The 17,363-nt window shown below is 38.5% G+C and overlaps 1 protein-coding gene across 6 annotated transcripts in view; it reads left to right on the top strand.

Moving 5' to 3' along the window:
- SYNRG (synergin gamma) overlaps window positions 1-17,363 on the top strand; it is a 42,841-nt gene that overhangs the window by 7,508 nt on the left and 17,970 nt on the right. For 2 of the 6 annotated variants that reach the window (XM_059829175.1, XM_059829173.1), the window contains exons 4-13: window positions 677-807; window positions 1,122-1,227; window positions 1,832-1,943; window positions 6,880-6,957; window positions 7,671-7,867; window positions 8,745-8,993; window positions 9,818-9,954; window positions 12,432-12,550; window positions 12,731-12,793; window positions 15,270-16,220. In XM_059829175.1, the coding sequence (XP_059685158.1) occupies window positions 677-807; window positions 1,122-1,227; window positions 1,832-1,943; window positions 6,880-6,957; window positions 7,671-7,867; window positions 8,745-8,993; window positions 9,818-9,954; window positions 12,432-12,550; window positions 12,731-12,793; window positions 15,270-16,220 (2,143 nt within the window). Of the gene's footprint in view, window positions 1-676; window positions 808-1,121; window positions 1,228-1,831; window positions 1,944-3,139; window positions 3,440-4,175; window positions 4,401-6,879; window positions 6,958-7,670; window positions 7,868-8,744; window positions 8,994-9,817; window positions 9,955-12,431; window positions 12,551-12,730; window positions 12,794-15,269; window positions 16,221-17,363 lie in introns of all 6 variants that reach the window. The other 4 variants (XM_059829171.1, XM_059829172.1, XM_059829176.1 and 1 more) reach the window with 4 other exon arrangements.

The raw sequence follows: 17,363 nt of genomic DNA, 5'->3' as shown, positions 1-17,363 counted from the left end.
AGAAGTAAATTATTTTCTGGCATCTTTTCTATTAGGCAAGCTTTGCTTTTATAACTCTACCAGAATATATTTCTCAGATGTTTCTGATACAGATGCAATTTATTCAGAGAACTCTCTTCTTGGCTGTTGTCATACACTGTCTCTCTCCCTTGGCCCCCTGGATAAGCTATGTTTGCAAAATGTCCAGACCACATTTTGCCAGCATCCATTGTTTGTTAGGAGTGTGCGCCTCCAGCATGGAATTTAAAAATATTATGCGATCACTTAGAATAGGAAACAAAAAAAACCAAGAAACCCCAAAAGCATGGTGCTGGACCATGTGTAGGCCTGTAGGATGCCTGTAACCTTCCTCTCTTGAGGTAGGTTGTATGGATTGGAAGTTTTGATTTTGCGTTTTACCAGAAGACTATCCTGCCTTCTAAAATCCTTTGAGTTGTAACTCGTTATCGAGAGGGAAGAGTGCCATCTACTGAACGACCAGTGCTTTGTTCTGTAGCAGCTACTCTGTGCTCAGACACTGCTCATCCAGCTAGGCTTAACGCTCTTAATTTTACGAGATCTATCTGGTTCACAATTTGGCAGGGTGTAATTGCCAGTGGTTTGGCTTTTTCTGTGGGGGGAATAAAAAACAAACAAAAAACCCAACCTTGGAGTTGTATTATTTATTTTGTTCTAGGGTGGCATGCCCTTAGGGCCGATGCCAGCAACTGGAATGCCTTACATGGGACAGGCTTCTTTCTTAGGAATGCGTCCAGCAGCCCCGCAGTACACCCCTGACATGCAGAAGCAGTTTGCAGAGGAACAACAGTAAGTGACACTTTATTGACTCTTGGGGAGATGTAGTCTGGAGATGTAGCCCACACAAAAATATTGATAGTTTCTGTAGAAAAGTAGACTGTAGAAAGTAGAGCTGTAGAAGATTGTTGAGATCATTCCATTGCATTTGAAGGCCATCTATGAAGTTAGTAGTGGCTGTCATACAGCTCTGAGGAAAAGCAGAAAGGGGTGCACGGAGCCATCTGAATTTGAGACAGAAGAAATGGAAAAATCAAGCAGAAGCTTGCCATGAAAATTGTAATGGAAAATTATTTTTAGATTTTTTTTTAATCATTTTGCTTCAGGAAGAGGTTTGAGCACCAGCAGAAGTTCTTAGAAGAAGAAAGAAAACGGCGCCAGTTTGAAGAGCAGAAACAAAAGCTGAGACTCCTAAGCAGTGTGAAACCTAAGGTATGTCCTAAATAAGTGGGATGTTTCTTCAGGGTTTTTTTAATGGCTTTTAATGGGATGGTCTCTTTCAACAAGCAAGTAAGTGGGGATCTTATGTGAGACATCAGATTACATCTTGAAAAGCATCTGGAATAGTCAGTCCTTTACACACTCTTGCCATAATATTAACGAAGTCAGGTATTGAAAATGAAATCAGCTTTTGAGAAATAAACCAGCCTGGTGTGTAACATTTGGGAATAGACCGAGTTTCTAGAATAGAGAATGTTTGGTTGCTTGTTTGTTAACTTTGTCTAAAGTTTTGGACACTTGCAGTGAGCTCAAAGGCTCTTATCTGCAAGAGTACAAATAGCTGAGTAACATTTATATATTGTTCCTGTGCATAAAGCTATGTCTAAAAACTGAGAAACATTGTTATGGTGTAGTCTGCAAAATAAATGCTTTCTAAATATGGGAGTTATTGTTGATATGCTTCAGGAAGGCACTGCTGGAGAAAGAAGGGATTAATCTAACAGCAGGCCTTGCTAATTTTTGTACTGAAAAAGTGTGGATATTGAAAACTGACCTGTTCTGTGAATTTTTCAAAATGTGTTCTGTGGTGTTTCAGACAGGTGAAAAAAGCAGGGATGATGCTTTGGAAGCCATTAAAGGAAATTTAGATGGTTTTTCTAGAGATGCTAAAATGCACCCAACACCAGCATCACATCCAAAAAAGCCAGGTTTGTAGTTTTTCTCATCTTCCGACTGAAAATGTAACTCCAATGTTTGAAATCCTCAGCAGAGGGAATTAATTCCAAGAAGTACTTTTATTTGGTGGTACAAAGTGAGTGGATTAACTGTTTTGTAAAATAAAGTGTCATTCTAGCAACTGTTTGCTTGGTCAGGTTGAGGGTGAAATATTAGATATCAGCTTTTATTAGAAGACTTGAAATCTTTAAAAGAAAGCTTAATGTGCTGTGCTTAACATGAAATATCATGGAAATTGATAATGGTTTGTTCTTTTCTAGTTGAAGCATTAATTAATGTTTTGCAGAGTGCTTTTGAAGCCAAGAAGTGCTATACAAGGGCTAAGACTTGATGATCTTACAGGTCTTTTCCAGCCTTAGTGATTCTGTAAGAATGATCAAAACATTGTGTAATGAGTTCAGTGTACTGTAACAGCTTACTTGCGTACCCTTGCCTGGGCATGGTCAAACTGAAGCCTTTAGTATTCTCAGTAATTATTAACATTTGTAACAATTACTAGTAAAGATTTCCTATGGGCTGTAGTATAGTTTGCTCTGTGTCTAGCCTGAAACAAAGCCTATCTAGACAAACTTTTTCCTGTATAAAATCTTTATCTCTGCTGTGTATTTGATAATTTTGAAGTTATAGGTGGCTTCTGACAATTTTCCGTTGTCTGTAGATTTGCCTATCCTACGTCAGTTCTGTTAAAATGGGTGACTATGCAAGGGATCAAACAGCAGGTTGTCTAAATGAGTACATGTTTCTTACATATCTTATGATATATTATTGAGCTTTTGAGGATAAAGCATTCCTTTGAGGGAGAATGTCCCCCTGTGCAGACCCCCATTATGTCCAGTTTGAAATATTACCTTGTGGTTTGTTTTGACCCAGTCTGTTCAAAACAAATAGAATACTTTCATAGCCAGTGTTAAGAACCAAGTTTTAAAGTGTTTACATCATAAAAATCTGGGAGAGAAGATGCATGGTTGGAAGTGGCTGCTCAGTTTTACCTTGCGAGTTTGTTATGCTGACAATAATAACTCTTCACATCTCTGTCAAATAATGCATCCCCTGCTGTTTCCCCTCACCCATTTGCTATGTATACCTAGTATTTGCCACTTTTCCTACCTTTCCACCCATGAACCTTTTTCCTCATCACTTTGCATTGTGTGTTCATTCCATTTTACAGATCATCCCATACCATCCCATTCTGCTGTATCTGTTTACCACTCTGCTTTTCTCGATGATGAAGATTTTAGTGACTTTATACAAGGGCCTGTTGAAATCCCCAAACTGGTGCCTCAACCCACCTCTCAGCCTTTTCAGCCTTTCCATTCTGCTACTGAGGCTGGGCAACTGCTTTCAGAAAAGGCTGTGGTCCAACCTCTCCCTCCAGCCCAGACGCCAGTGTTACCCATCCTGCATGGTACAACTGGGCAGGTTCCTTATTTTCCTACCTCTGCATCTTCACCCAATATCCATAAAACAGGTAACTCTAAAATGTCTTTCTTTACATGTCACCTTCTGTCATAGAGCTACACAGAGTCTTTACTTATTTTGTTGGGGTTTTTTTCAGTCTGGCTGAAAGAAGTAATATACAGGCAATTGAGTAGAAACCTGCTGATCCGTAGGAAAAGATGATTTAAGTTCCCTTCTTCCCTCCCTTAGAACTGCACTGTAAAAGCAAGTCACGTGTGGAGCCAAAGTTTGCTAAATATGGATATGGCTGATCTTAAGTGAATTAAGTCTTGTGTGCTAGCATCTTCGTAAGTCTGTGTAGTAGAAAAAGATACAGTTGAGATGGTGATACAAAAAATAACAATTATACTAATGTGGAGCACTTGTGTGCTTCCTCTCTTGGAGGCTAAATGGATGTTGGCGAGATTAACGTGAAGAATTTTGCAGATGTAAGTAGATATTGGACACTTCTGCTACTGATGCCTAGATGATCATGCAATGGTAATCCTAATACAGAAAATAGTTTCATGTATTCCTACTTGTTGCTTTTTGTTTGTTGAATTTCTTGTGTACGCATGGTAAGTAAAGGGCAGAATCAGGCTATAAAAGTGTTTGAACAGGGTGGTGCTGTTGGTCTGAGCTGGGACAGATGCTCATCTTGATAACTCATCAGTGGTACCAATAATACTTTTCCTTTTGAAAGTGTGGAATTGCGATCTGGGTGGTTAATAACAAAATATAAGTAATTCCTCCTGCTGTTTATTCAGGCTCTTCCTTGGAGGAGAAAGTCTTAGATAATGGTTCAAATGAATCTGAACAAGAGCAAACCAAACTTACAACATCCGAAGTTGGGCACAAAGCCTCAGCTGCAAGCCAAGTTCATCCCAGTCTAACCATCAGTGACTGGGATGTTGTAGGTGGACATGAAAGTGGTACCACTGCTGCAGAGGTGTACAAGGCTTCAGAACAAAACATAGCAGTTGAAGAGTGTGGTGAGCAAATGAAACATTTGACAGAATTTAAATCTAATAAGGTGCTGCTTGAATGCTAACACTCTGTACACTAATTCTAAGGCCAATCCTGCATAATTTTGCTCTGAACGCCTGCTTGAATAATATGTCAGTGCCTCCTGCTCCTTGCTAAAAGTATAACAGCTATGATTTTGCTCCGAACTTTTTCCACGTGAGTTTACTGCTGTAATCACTTTTAACATGTTTGTTTAATCAGGTCTACTGTTTTAAGATATTCTATCCTCTTTCTTGGGGAAAAACCAGATGTGCTGTCTAAAGATTTCTTCTTTTTTTTTTTTAATTATTTAAGGAAACGTATTACTAAAGATGGCCAATGTCATGGTGGGTTTTCATCTTTTAACTTTGAGGGGATAAAATCTTGTTAGGTTAAAACTCTTAGCTAGTTAAGACTTGTTTCTCAGATAATTTGCTGCTCATATGTGTTACGTCTAAAACTATGTGTGCTTTAGGGTTCAAAATTTCAAGAGCTTGACTATATGAAAACTTTAAGCAACCTTTAGTTCCAATTTGGATTTTATTAAAGCTGACTATTGACTGTTTTATTACAATCAAAATAGATGCAGGGTCTCTGGTGCACCTTGATTAGTGCTCTGATGTTGTACTTAAGGGTTACATGAAATGTGGACTCCACTGTAGTCAAGGATGATAAAAATACATGCAGCCCTTTGTGTGATCTCGCTTTACTGGGGGGTGAGAGGAGATGGAGAAGAGGGAGAAGGTTCCTGGTCTGTAGATAATTAAATTGGGCACTTTCTCAAGCAGTTATTTCTTTCCTAGAAGTACCATAACTTTATTAATAAACTCATGTGTTCCTCTCCTCAGTCATTTGATATGTTGCTTTCAAGTGTTTTCTTACCCAATATATTTAAAAAACATTATTAGATGAAATTAAATGGTTTGAATGGACATTTTTAATAAGTGGAGGGGCTTTGTAGTACACAGTAAATTGCTAAAGGTGATTTAACTTTAAAGAATATACAGCATGAAATAGGAGCTGTTCATTTATTCATAGCTCAGTCAATTGTGGTGTTCATTTTGTAGAAATCCAACATGATCTGATGCCTGATTTAAAGAAAAAGAACGAAAAAGAGGCGGGGGGGGGGCGGGGAAGGAGGCAGGAAATGACCCTGGTTTAAGAGTGTAAGACAGAGTGAGTTTAAACACAGCCTGCAGATGAAGAGGGTGTTGGAAGTGATTATGTAGAGCAACAATAGTTAAGAATAGTTCCAAATATTGTTAAGGGTGCTTTGAAGGATGAGCTGAAGTACTCTGTGAGCAACAGAAGTTTAATAGTTAAGTGATAGTGCTGAAAAATGGCAAGCCCTTAGTTCACCTGGATATTTTCGAAGTTTTGAGTAAGATTCTCCTATCCAGCAACTAAATATGACAGAGAACTCCTTTTCACTTCTCATATTATTTGATTTTTAAGGGGCTGAATTTTATCAGAGAGATTCAAGAGTGAGAAGCAAGAACTGGTAGGATGCAGAAGTGTGTGGAAGGGTGGTTAAAGCTAAAGAACGATGAGATTGGAGGAAGCAGCAAATTTCTTTTACTTGGCTGGTGAAATGGAAGGAATTGCTTACATTAAAATGTGCTTGGAGTTGTGGGATGAGTAGAAATTAGACTGCAGTCAGGAGAGAATCCATGTGGAAGATAAGGAGATGCAAGGGCACTGGGAAAGACAATGAAATCTGAAATGATTCTGACTTTTTCTTTGTCAGAACTCCATCCAAGATAAGCATAAAATCTGCTTAGAGACAGCTAGATAGGAAGTTAAACCGTGAGACTGAGGGGAAGAGTCCACACAGTGGAGAAGGAAATAACCAATTCGCAGGGAGTAAAGTGTGGTAGATCACGTTATGAAAGCCTGTAGTAGTGAAGGCGGCTATGATGCCTTCTGGATCTGAAGGCTAGGAGCAATGGGGCAATGTTTTTGTGAACATGGGAAAAGGTCTTGCTGGAATTCAGTCTAACAGGCTGTTTGTGGATTTCCCTGCTAAGGATGTTCTGGTGGAACATTGTGGCTTTTATGGCAGGTACGAATTTATTTGTTCCACAAGTAGCCCTAATCGCATATAGTTGATGAGAAGACTAAATTTGATATGGCACAGAACTGCTGCTATGAAATTTTGAGAGACAACGAGACTTAAGCTTCTGTACAACTAGAAATTAAGAGGGAGGCGAATGAGGAGCTGCTTATTTCATTATCTATATAACTATATTCTTGCTGTTACTGCCAAATCATGCTAGTTATGTTGAAATACATATTCCTGCAGCAGCTGTTTTTCCTCTGAGCACAGTGATTCCTGTCGGAAATCTTTGCCTGATATGCTGAATGATGCTGACCAACTACGATCTAGTGTCTAAGATCTTCATACTCTGAATCTGTATATCCTAATACAACTGTCTTTCTTTTTCTTACTGAATGGAATACATTTAGGAGTTGGAGTATTCCCTTCACAGGACCCAATTCAGCAAATGATGCCTCCTTGGATTTACAACGATAGCTTGGTCCCAGGTAAAAAAGAAAGTGGGCATTTAGCCAAGTGGGCAGTGTAAGGTGTAACTGTACGTGTGCTTACGTTGTCATTTATTGATCGAAGCGTTATTCTTCAGTCATCACATGTATCCCATATCTTTGATATGTTACATATTTCTGGTGGTTTTACCTGCGTTTGAAGAAGTATGGGTTTTATTCAAGCATGTTATATGTTTAATCTATAATTTGTTATGACAGCAGATTATGCTAGTAGAGGCTGCATTGATGATAATAGTGCTTTCATGGGTAGTCTGGTTTTTGGCCTGTCTTGTAATTAAGCAGGCTCATTTCTTGAGGCTATTTATCTTATATATGCAAATAACACAGTAAACAGAAAATGAAATGCTGTAGTAAATATTGATTACACTGAGTTTTAAATACATAAAGCTGTTATAACTATCTTTTTATACGGATTATCCTGCAGTTTCCTTAAACGTGTTTTGAAATGGAGCACTAACTGTATTTTATATAAAATACTTATGTGTTAAACTTGTCTGTAAAGACCAACCAATAATGCATTTAGATGAAACAACATGATGCAATACAACGCCAGAATGCTGTTGCCTTACCTTACACTTTGGGTGTTACTGATTTGATATAATGTTGAGTTTGAGACAAAATAGAAAAGCAATCTTAGATTCACTTGAAAACAGCTGTTGTCATTGTCAATAATGCTGACTCCCTCTTAACAGAGTTGTATAAGAAAATCTTAGAAACCACTTTGACTCCTACTGGAATAGATACAGCTAAACTCTATCCCATACTGATGTCGTCTGGATTGCCCAGAGAGACCCTGGGACAAATATGGGCTTTAGCCAACCGTACTACCCCTGGGAAGCTCACGAAAGAAGAGCTCTATGCTGTCTTGGCTATGATAGCAGTAACTCAGGTATGACTAATTGTTTGGAGGTGAGTGCAAAAGGCAGTTCGCTGAACTAATCTGCCATAGATTGCGTGTTGGCACAAGTGGCTAGTATACCACACCTGTAGTAAAATACCACTTCAACAGAAGTCCAGAGGAGAAGCTCCCCTTGTAACTTCAGTGGGATTATAATTTCATCCCTTGCGCTTACATTTCAGTTACTGCTTTCTTTAGTGTCAGTTATAGATAGTTCTTAGATATACCTACCAAACACAAGTGTATGTATTTCTAGTAGAAAATACTGGCTGTTTTTCTTCTGTTGTATACACATCTGTTTTCCTCAAACTCTGTGGTTCCTGTATCCCTTAGTGTACAAATAGCTAGACTTGCTACCTCTCTCCTGAACCAGTGGAGTGTTAATTTTAGGCGTCCATTCTTTGTCAGCATGGTGTCCTCTCTTAGCATTTTATTTCTAAATACCAGCCCTGGATGAAAACTAAGGCAAGAGTATCTTGAGCAGTGAAGATTGAAACTCGGGTACCTTGCGGGGGTAGTGTGCAGGAAAGATGACACAGCACACACCAGGTTCGGCACAGCTTTGCGTGCCAGTGCTTACTACATTGGTTTACTAAAAGCCAAACAAGAATGCTGACAAATGCCTCGGCCCACCCAGGCAGGTATCATAACCCTCTGTGTAACCCATCAGTCAGGGTATTGAGTATGATTCACCTACGCAGACTCTAGATAGCATGTTTTGCTTTGGAAGGTTTACTCAAAGCTTGACCAGAACCTTGCTCTTTCATGATTTCAATAATGCAAGCTAGAAACTGAAGTGAGAATGCAAATGCAGTTTTGTTGATGTGTACATGTGTATATGGTTGTCTTTGCTTTTCTGCCTTTGCAGAGAGGAATACCTGCAGTGAGTCCTGATGCATTAAACCAGTTTCCAGCTGCCCCTGTTCCTACTTTAACTGGGTTTCCAATGCCGCTGCCTGCCACAGTGAGCCAGCAGCCTCTGATGCCCTCCGCGCCGCCGGTCTCCATGCCTCTTACCATCGGGCCGGCCGTGATGGGAATGAACATCACGGCACCGGCGGGCGGAGCTGCAGCACAGCCTTCGGGAGGATTCCTGCCATCCTACCCGCCCGGTCAGGTTAGCTCGCTCTTTTTGCGTGGCAAATCTCCCTCATCCTGGAAAGACAATCAGCCTGACTCTTCCAAAGCTACGTAGTGACAAGAGACTTTAAGTTAACAGCAAAAAATGGAGATGAAATCTGGCACGTGACATCTGAAAACATGAAGTCACGCCACTAAGGATGTTCTTTTATTTTTTCTCTTTCTTTCTGTTGGCATTAGGAGAGGTACAGAAGCGTCCTCCATTACAAACTAATTGCATTGAAAGAGGATTTTTAGTTGTTCTGCATAAAATGGAATTTTAGGTTAAACTACCCAACAGCCTCTACTAGCTGGTAAAATAAGTCAGTGTTTTCAGGAGAAGCTGAGAACTATGAAAACCTTTGGTTTACAACACTGTAAATCACATGGGGGATAAATTTTTCTGTTTGCAAATGTGGTTCATCCTTCTTCAGAAAATATTTCTTCTGATGCTTTTGCTGTTTGTATTGATTTTTAAATTATTGATTGATTTAAATTATTCATCTTTATCCTGTATTAAAAGATTACATGGCTATGATCAATAATACATTTAATGTGAAAAGAGTAGAGTTCCTTATTCACCTGTTCTTCATGCATACTACTTGTAATCCTGGACACCTTGTGTGTTCAAAGTTGGGTGAGGTGCAGGCGAAGTGGAAACACTGACCATGCTAATTTTACATGCTGATGTTGAAAGGTTTTTTTCTGTCTTGTGTGGGTTTTCTTCTCTTAAGTCAATCATGCTACTCTGAACTGCTTTCATGCTATACGACAATTTGAAAAGACAACAGTATAGCAATTTACATGTTGTTCGTAATTCAGGTAGTAAAACCAGAAGATGATGACTTCCAGGAGTTTCAAGATGCTTCAAAGTCTGGCTCACTAGATGACTCTTTCACTGATTTCCAAGGGGATGTAGCTGGCTCCTCCAAAACAGCCAGCTCACAGCACCGGAGCAGGTAGTAGATCTTTGATTTCCACCCCTTTGGTATTTTAGAACTCTTTCAAGAAATGAAATGTTTTCCTCTTTTGTGGGTAGCTGTCTAGCCTGTAATTTTCTTCTGTCGCCTGACTTCTACTCCAACAGTTTCTTTTGAAGGTTGTTAGAACTACAATTAGGCTTTCTGAATCAAAAATGACATTCGATGTGCCATAGGTGGTTGGCCATTCTTTAGCATTCTAGTAATCATGCTGAGGTAAATTGCGTTTACAAGGTATAGGGATAGGTTTTCAAGTGTTTATACTAATGCACAGGCAATTGAAAGTTACTTCATACTGTGCATTCAGGCGAAAATCTTAAAGCTATTCAGAAAAAATACACTGGGACAGAGGAGTTCTGCATTTAGTGCTGTGTGCTTCCATTAAAAGTATGACCCCATGTTTGCTGGAGTTGATAGAAACCATTTGCTGACATCAAGGTCTTTCTTCAGGCCCTGAATATGGACCCCAAAATTCATGCGAAGAGCACGACATCATACTCTGAAATGTCTGAGAATTCCAGTGGACAGGGTTTTTGTTATTTCTATCGTTTCTCTGGCCAGTGCTTAAACTTTTGATAGCTGACTATAAATCTCAATTGAAATCTCATTCAGACTTCAGCAGTCTCGGCTTTTCATTTGGGAGACTGCCAAAATGTAATTCCGGATCAGGCAAATTTTGTATAACAAAATAAGTAAGCATGTTTACTCCCTCTGAGAGTTTACAATTAATCTTTCAAAGTCCTGTGATTACAAAATTTCAGTGTTGTTTCCTTTTACTGCACATGGCAGACTTCTGTGTACCTCCCAGGTGTCTAATTGTAGACATACAAATTTCCTGTGTGTTGAACTGACTGTCCTTAGTCGCAAATAGAACTAGTGCTTTCCAGGTAAGCGGTGATTACCAGTTGCTTCCTCAACAGTGACGTCAAATGGGGATACTAAAACAAATTGTTCTGTTACACCGTGCCTAACGGCATTCTATGTAAGAAATCAAATTTTGCCAATGTCAGTCAATGCCACACGCATCTGAAGATGCTCTAAGTATATCTTAATTTCTGTTAGATGTCATTTTGCATTTAAAGCTATTCTGTTACTGAAAGTTTTAAAAGAAACATTGTTTGTGGATTCCATAATGGGAAGTAGGGGGATCATAAAAAAAAAATAAATTTTAAAATGTTGTTTCTTTTTCACTGCAGCAATTCTCTTTATTCAGTCGTAAAAGCGTTCCGTTTTGAACAGAATGTTACAATGAGCTATAATCTAATTGCTTATGGAGCTTATTTAAAAAAAGCCATCTGTAGAGTACAGATGATTAACCATTACATTTGCCAAGATTGCATATCTAATAGCCTGTTTTGCAGTGATGTGAAATTTAATTATATTACCATAAGCTATATTTTTTTGACGTTGCACTGTCTGTCTGCAAGCATCGCAGACCATCATTAGCACATGTGTGCAAGTGCTAGGTTTGTATGTTGCTTGTAGGCTGCTGATAAGGAGATTTAAATGGCTCTGGAAAGATTCTTGCTTCAGGCCAAAGAACGCCATAGAAATTCATTCACGTTTTCAATGTGCATGGTATTGAATGGCATAAACTAGAGGTAAAATGCATCATTCATATGTAAAGGATGTTGTTCTGTAGAGCTGCCAAGGTCTGATAAGGGGGCTTGTGTGGAGGGCAAGCAAAGCTCTTGCAGAAGGTCTTCGAAATCTTACAGCAGTTGCTAACATGGTGTTAGGTTATTATGGCAGTTTTACTATATAAAGTGGAGTGTGCAAAAAGATTTGCTTGCGTAACTGTGGACTAATCCTTATTTTGCTGATTAGATAGCTACCTAAACTCGCTGATTTGCCCTGACAGAAATTCAAAGTTATCCTTTCCTTCCTTTTGAACAGTGGTTCCACTTTATTCTCTTAATTTTGCAATATGTAATGAAATATAATCAAAAGTAGATAAGCTGAAAGTATGGAGCTGGCAAAATCTCATGCAGTTTTAAGTCTATACTGTATCTAGTTCTGCCAGGGAGAATTGTCCTTATGCTGCCCTGGGCAAAGTGATAAATTCAACAGCAGTGATTCCTGGGGTATGTCTGTGTGCTTATTGTCTCCTGGGCTAAGAATTCCTGTGGTGTAAAGTTCTGGAGTGTTTTGTTCATGTTTTGGTACAAATTAAAACAAAGAAGCGTGAAAACTGACTTCTGGCCTAAAGAAATATGATTAGGTGAGATAAAGTGTGAATTCACCCATCAGTTACCTAGCTGTCTGTTTACATGCTCTTAATAGATATTGAGGTAGTTTACATCAACTTCTTGATTAAGAACTCTTTAGGGTACAAGCTTAGGTTTAGTGATCCAAATGGTGTAGTCATAATAAGAGGCTCTTTTAAATAAAACCTGGAAACGTAGATTTCTTATGGATAAATTAAGGAACTTTGCTTTTATCTCTTTTGTTTTTAGTGTTCCTTCTTTACTAATGCCACTCCCAGGTAATAAGACACTCTCATCAACTGATAAGTATGCTGTGTTTAAAGGAATTGCAGCCGAGAAGCCTTCTGAAAGTACAGCTACTTTTGGAGGTAAAAGGAAAAATATATAACCACTATGAGGAATTTATCGCAGTATTTCATGTATCTTTGTTTTTTGGCATTGATAAAATATTAATATTTAAAAATCGTAACAATTATGTAAATATCAAATTTATTATATGAATTCCTGATATCTTTATGTAAATGTATTCCTTTTCTCATATTCACTAGATTGTGGAGACAAGTATAGTGCTTTCCGTGAATTAGAACAACCATCAGAGAGCAAATACTTAGGTAAGCAGTATGGGTTTTGGAGCTGTTTTAACATGTTTTCATTACTATTTTTATGAACTGCGGAATTTCCATTGCTAGAATTCTAGAATAATAGTGCTTCTGCTCCTCTAAACAACTTAGCAGGAAGTATCCTGAAAAAATAGTGTAATATACTATTGGAACAATCCTCAAATTGTATTTCTAGGTGATTGGCATCTCTTTCGGATGCTTCTGAGTTTTATTTTAAAATAACAACATAGCTGGAATTTGTTCATTTTAACTAAGGAGTCTTAGAAGACAGAATAAAATGCTTCTGGACAAAATTGCAACTTTTTCCTATTGTTAGGGCAGAATTTAAACTTTTCACGGTCTCTGGTCCTCTTAAGAATAAATCTGATCACTTATTTTGAAATTTGTGTGTAACTGTTTTTGATTGGGAAAAGTAAAACCTAGATGGCTTCTGAGGTGCAACGTCTGTGTAATTACAAAAGCAGAGTCTCCCTAAGCCTTTTCCAGAACCGTCTATGTCTAACTCATTTATGCAATATAAGCTATAATCTCATCTTTTTCATCAGATGGGGGAAAACTTTCATATATTATCAGTAGACAGATCAGATGATAAACATATATGTGAACTTCACCTGACTTCCACAGAGTTATGTTATACCCAGCATTTTGTTTCATTATTAGAAGACAACTTTAGATTCTAGGGATGAAACTGCTTACCTGAGTTCACTCCTACTCCTTGTTTTTCAAAGATGAAATTCTTTTTTTTTTTTAGACACTGAGTTTCTGAAACTCCTCTAATGTTTTGTGAGATTTTCATGCTCAGTACCACTTCAGGATTAAATGCATGCAATGAAATGAAATAACAACATTTTATCTCTGTCTGTACATGTTCTAAGATATAGAAAATTACTATATTTGCCTGCTATCCAGGTCTGACCACTCTTAACCCTTTCACCAGCTTACATTTCTAATGGAAAAGTTTGCAATTCAGCAGTAAGTTTAGTTTGCTGTGATGTTTTAGTTTTGATCAATGAATAGCGATTTCACAAATATTTGTATTGCTGCTGGGCCAAGTGAATTGATTTGGAGGGGAGGGAGAATGGAAGAATGTCAGGTATAGTCATGGTCCTTTACTACCGTTATAAACAGTATTCTTTTAAATCTTGGTTAAACTAATTTAAAGTATGACGCTGTGTGGTAGCTTAAGAATGAAATGTTAATGGTGTACTTCTAAAATAGAACAAAATCTGTTTATTGGAGAGTCGTCTTAAAGTATGCATCAAAACTTTAAAATTACAAGTAGTCTAAGTATGTATGTCTGGTGAATGGGTTAAACAACTCAACATTTTTCATGTTCAAAAGAAATTGCTTTATAAAAAAAAAAATTGTGTATGAACAGAAAGAAACTTACAAAATTAGTGCACCAAAATATTTAATGTAAATTCAATGAAAACATTGTTACCTAATGTTTAATTGGGTTTAAATTATAATCCTTACATAGTACTATCTTACATTCAGTATGTAGTGGAACTAGCGATCCGCACATCTTATGATTAATCATGCTGACTTTCATGTGAAAGTCTTGTCTCCAAGCTTCCTAGTGAAACTGTAATCAGTCTTAGCAGAAGCTAGAAGATGCCTGAGTTATTACACTTACTGAAGTTCTGATCGCTTAACAAACACTCTTGTACGTTTAGGTGAACCTGATAGAAGGAAAACATGATAGATTAAAATGAGAGCTTAATAATGTTCTAAAACAACACGTTAAGATCACCGCCTTGCATTCTTTTCTGTTTGGGGCTTTGTCTCTTCCACCTGTTGGGTTCCCCATTATGCCCAATTGGATAGGCTTGTTGGCTGCCTGCCTTCTTTCAAATGAACTTTCTTCAAAAGTACCTTCAGCTGCCGGGCAAGTCCAGTTGGTCTCTGCTATGTTCCCCTTTCAGCTTATCAGCAGGGTTGCTTTTGTCTCAACCCTCTGCTGATGCCCCATGAATAAACTATATTAGGGCAATATTTTGAAGGGACGGAGGGGGAGAATTGCTTCTGTAAAAAGGCAAATACTATATCGGTGTAAGTGAAATTCAAGATTACATTCACGGCTTGGCAAACATGGGAAGCATGAGGTGGGAAGAAAAACTTTCGTGGAAGCTGTATGAGACAGTACTGATTACCTTTTGAATCTATTGGTCGTGGATTGTTTTGATATTAACTCAGTGTAAAGTGAATTTAATATGACTTTGAGGCTATTTTGAAGACTTAAGTGTTTGCTGGAATGAATATTGGAATCGCTGACCTTGAAACTTGTGTGCTTTCATAGAAGTTGAGTTTGCAGTTCTACATGCATCCTGAGGTCTTAATTTAAATAGTTTGCATAAAAACTTCTGACATTGCATGAAATAATTTGCTTGTTTGCATGGTGTGAGTATGATGTATTTGTTGTCACTGCAGTGTCTTGTTATTGTTCTTTCATTGTTTTTATTCTCAGGAGATAACCTTGCAGAATTCAAGCCTGCAGGAACCGATGATGGTTTCACAGATTTTAAAACCGCTGACAGTATCTCACCATTAGAGCCACCTACAAAAGACAAAACTTTCCCTACATCCTTCCCTTCTCTGCCCGTTCAGTCAAAGCAGCAAACACAAGCAAAGACCTCTTTGAATCTAGCAGACTTGGATCTCTTTTCCTCTACTGGAGAAAACAAGCAGCCATCCTTTCCACCTGCATTTAATACATCAAAATCGGGCTCCTTTCCTCCACCACCCCTTCCATCTACCACTGCCCAACCAGCACCCAGCAAAAGCTCAAGCTTAGCTGATGACTTTGGAGAGTTCAACCTTTTTGGGGAATTTTCTAATTGCGCATCAGCCAGTGGACAAGATGACTTTGCAGATTTTATGGCTTTCAACAATAGTAGTGGATTTTCCGAACAAAAACCAGATGACAAATACAATGCACTTAAGCTGGAGGCCGGTCCTGTTCCTCAGTCTGGCTCATCTGCCAGCACGGTGAAGAGTGGGCAGAGTTCTGCCACCGCTGCTACGCCCACCAAATATGATATCTTCAAACAGCTTTCTCTGGAAGGCTCTGGAGCAGGCTTTGAGGAGGCGAAGGACAACACGCTCTCTTCAGTGAAGAGCGATGATGATTTTGCCGACTTTCACTCTAACAAGTTTTCTTCCACGTGCAACAGCGCGGATAAGTCTCTGGTGGACAAAGTGACAGCTTTCAAGCAGGCCAAAGAAGACTCTGCTTCGGTGAAGTCTCTGGATCTCCCTTCTATTGGTGGCAGCAGTGTCGGCAAGGAGGATTCTGAAGATGCTTTGTCTGTTCAGTTTGACATGAAACTGGCTGATGTGGGAGGAGATCTTAAGCATGTCATGTCTGATAGCTCTTTGGATTTGCCAACAGTTAGTGGCCAGCATCCACCAGCAGCAGGTGAGGAACTGGTTAGATTGCTCTGGTAACATAGGTGATGAAGATTTTGGTGTTCTTGTGTGCTAAATTACAGTATTATGCACTAGTCTTTCAATAGTGAAAGACTTCAAAATCTGTGCACCCGCTAGCCAACAGCCCCTTAGCAGGGCAGTGTTTATTTTTTGTCTTAGAAGACTATAAATAGATTGAACAGTTTAAACTCCATGCCAGCTTATTTTTGAGATTTGACAACATCATATTACTGGTACCTGTTAGCTATTGTCACTTAAGGGATTCGAGTGGAAAATTTGCTAATGCAAACAATGTCATTCCATTTATATTAGCAAGATGAATGGCAGAGAGTCTCACTTTAATCTCTTGGTTTCAACAAAACATTTGGCTTGGGGACTTAACCCGCTCTGTGCTTCTGAAAGGGTAGGCAGAACACTAATTTGTGCTGTTAATGAAAAGCTGTCTATCAACAACACTAGTACATTCCCGTTACGGTGGGGCTTAATCTCTGTAGCCAGTATTGTGCAGGACTGCAAGTAGAAGTATTGCATACACTTTTTAGAGTTAAAACCCTTGTTGGCATAATTGTGCAAAGGCCCTGTAAATGCTAGTCTCACAATTGATAGCTTTTGGACCTAAATTTAAAACCACGGGACTTTTACTTTATCCTTATCAGGTCTTTGCCTGCTTTAATTTCCCTTTATGAAAGTACTCCTGGGAGAGTGAATTGACCATCTCTGATCTGATTGCGTATCATAAAACAAATTTCCCAAGTGTCCTGCTTTTTCTTTTCATATGTACATAGGAAGATAAGATGTAGTTAAATGTTCTGTGGCCTTCAATAATACGGGAACCATTACTGTGTTCTAGTGACAAGTATTACGCAGTCAAAGGCTTTTCTGAATGGGGGGGAGCACACAAACTGTAAATGTAAAAGCTGTTACTGCAAGAATTGGTTATTTCCATATGAAATATTTCTTCCATTTTTGCAGATATGGGTAGAGAAAATATACAGTACTGTAATTTTGCATTATATGATATTTTTAAGTAGGGGAGAGAATTACGTTGGCAACTGACATGGAAGATACTCTATAACAGGGTACAAAATATCAGGAATAATTTATTAGCAAAGGCGTTTAATTTTCATATTAC

Source organism: Gavia stellata, chromosome 25 (assembly GCF_030936135.1).
Source record: "Gavia stellata isolate bGavSte3 chromosome 25, bGavSte3.hap2, whole genome shotgun sequence".
NCBI classification, from domain to species: domain Eukaryota; kingdom Metazoa; phylum Chordata; class Aves; order Gaviiformes; family Gaviidae; genus Gavia; species Gavia stellata.
Note: the sequence above shows the minus strand (reverse complement) of the source record. Positions and strands in the feature narration are given on the sequence as shown.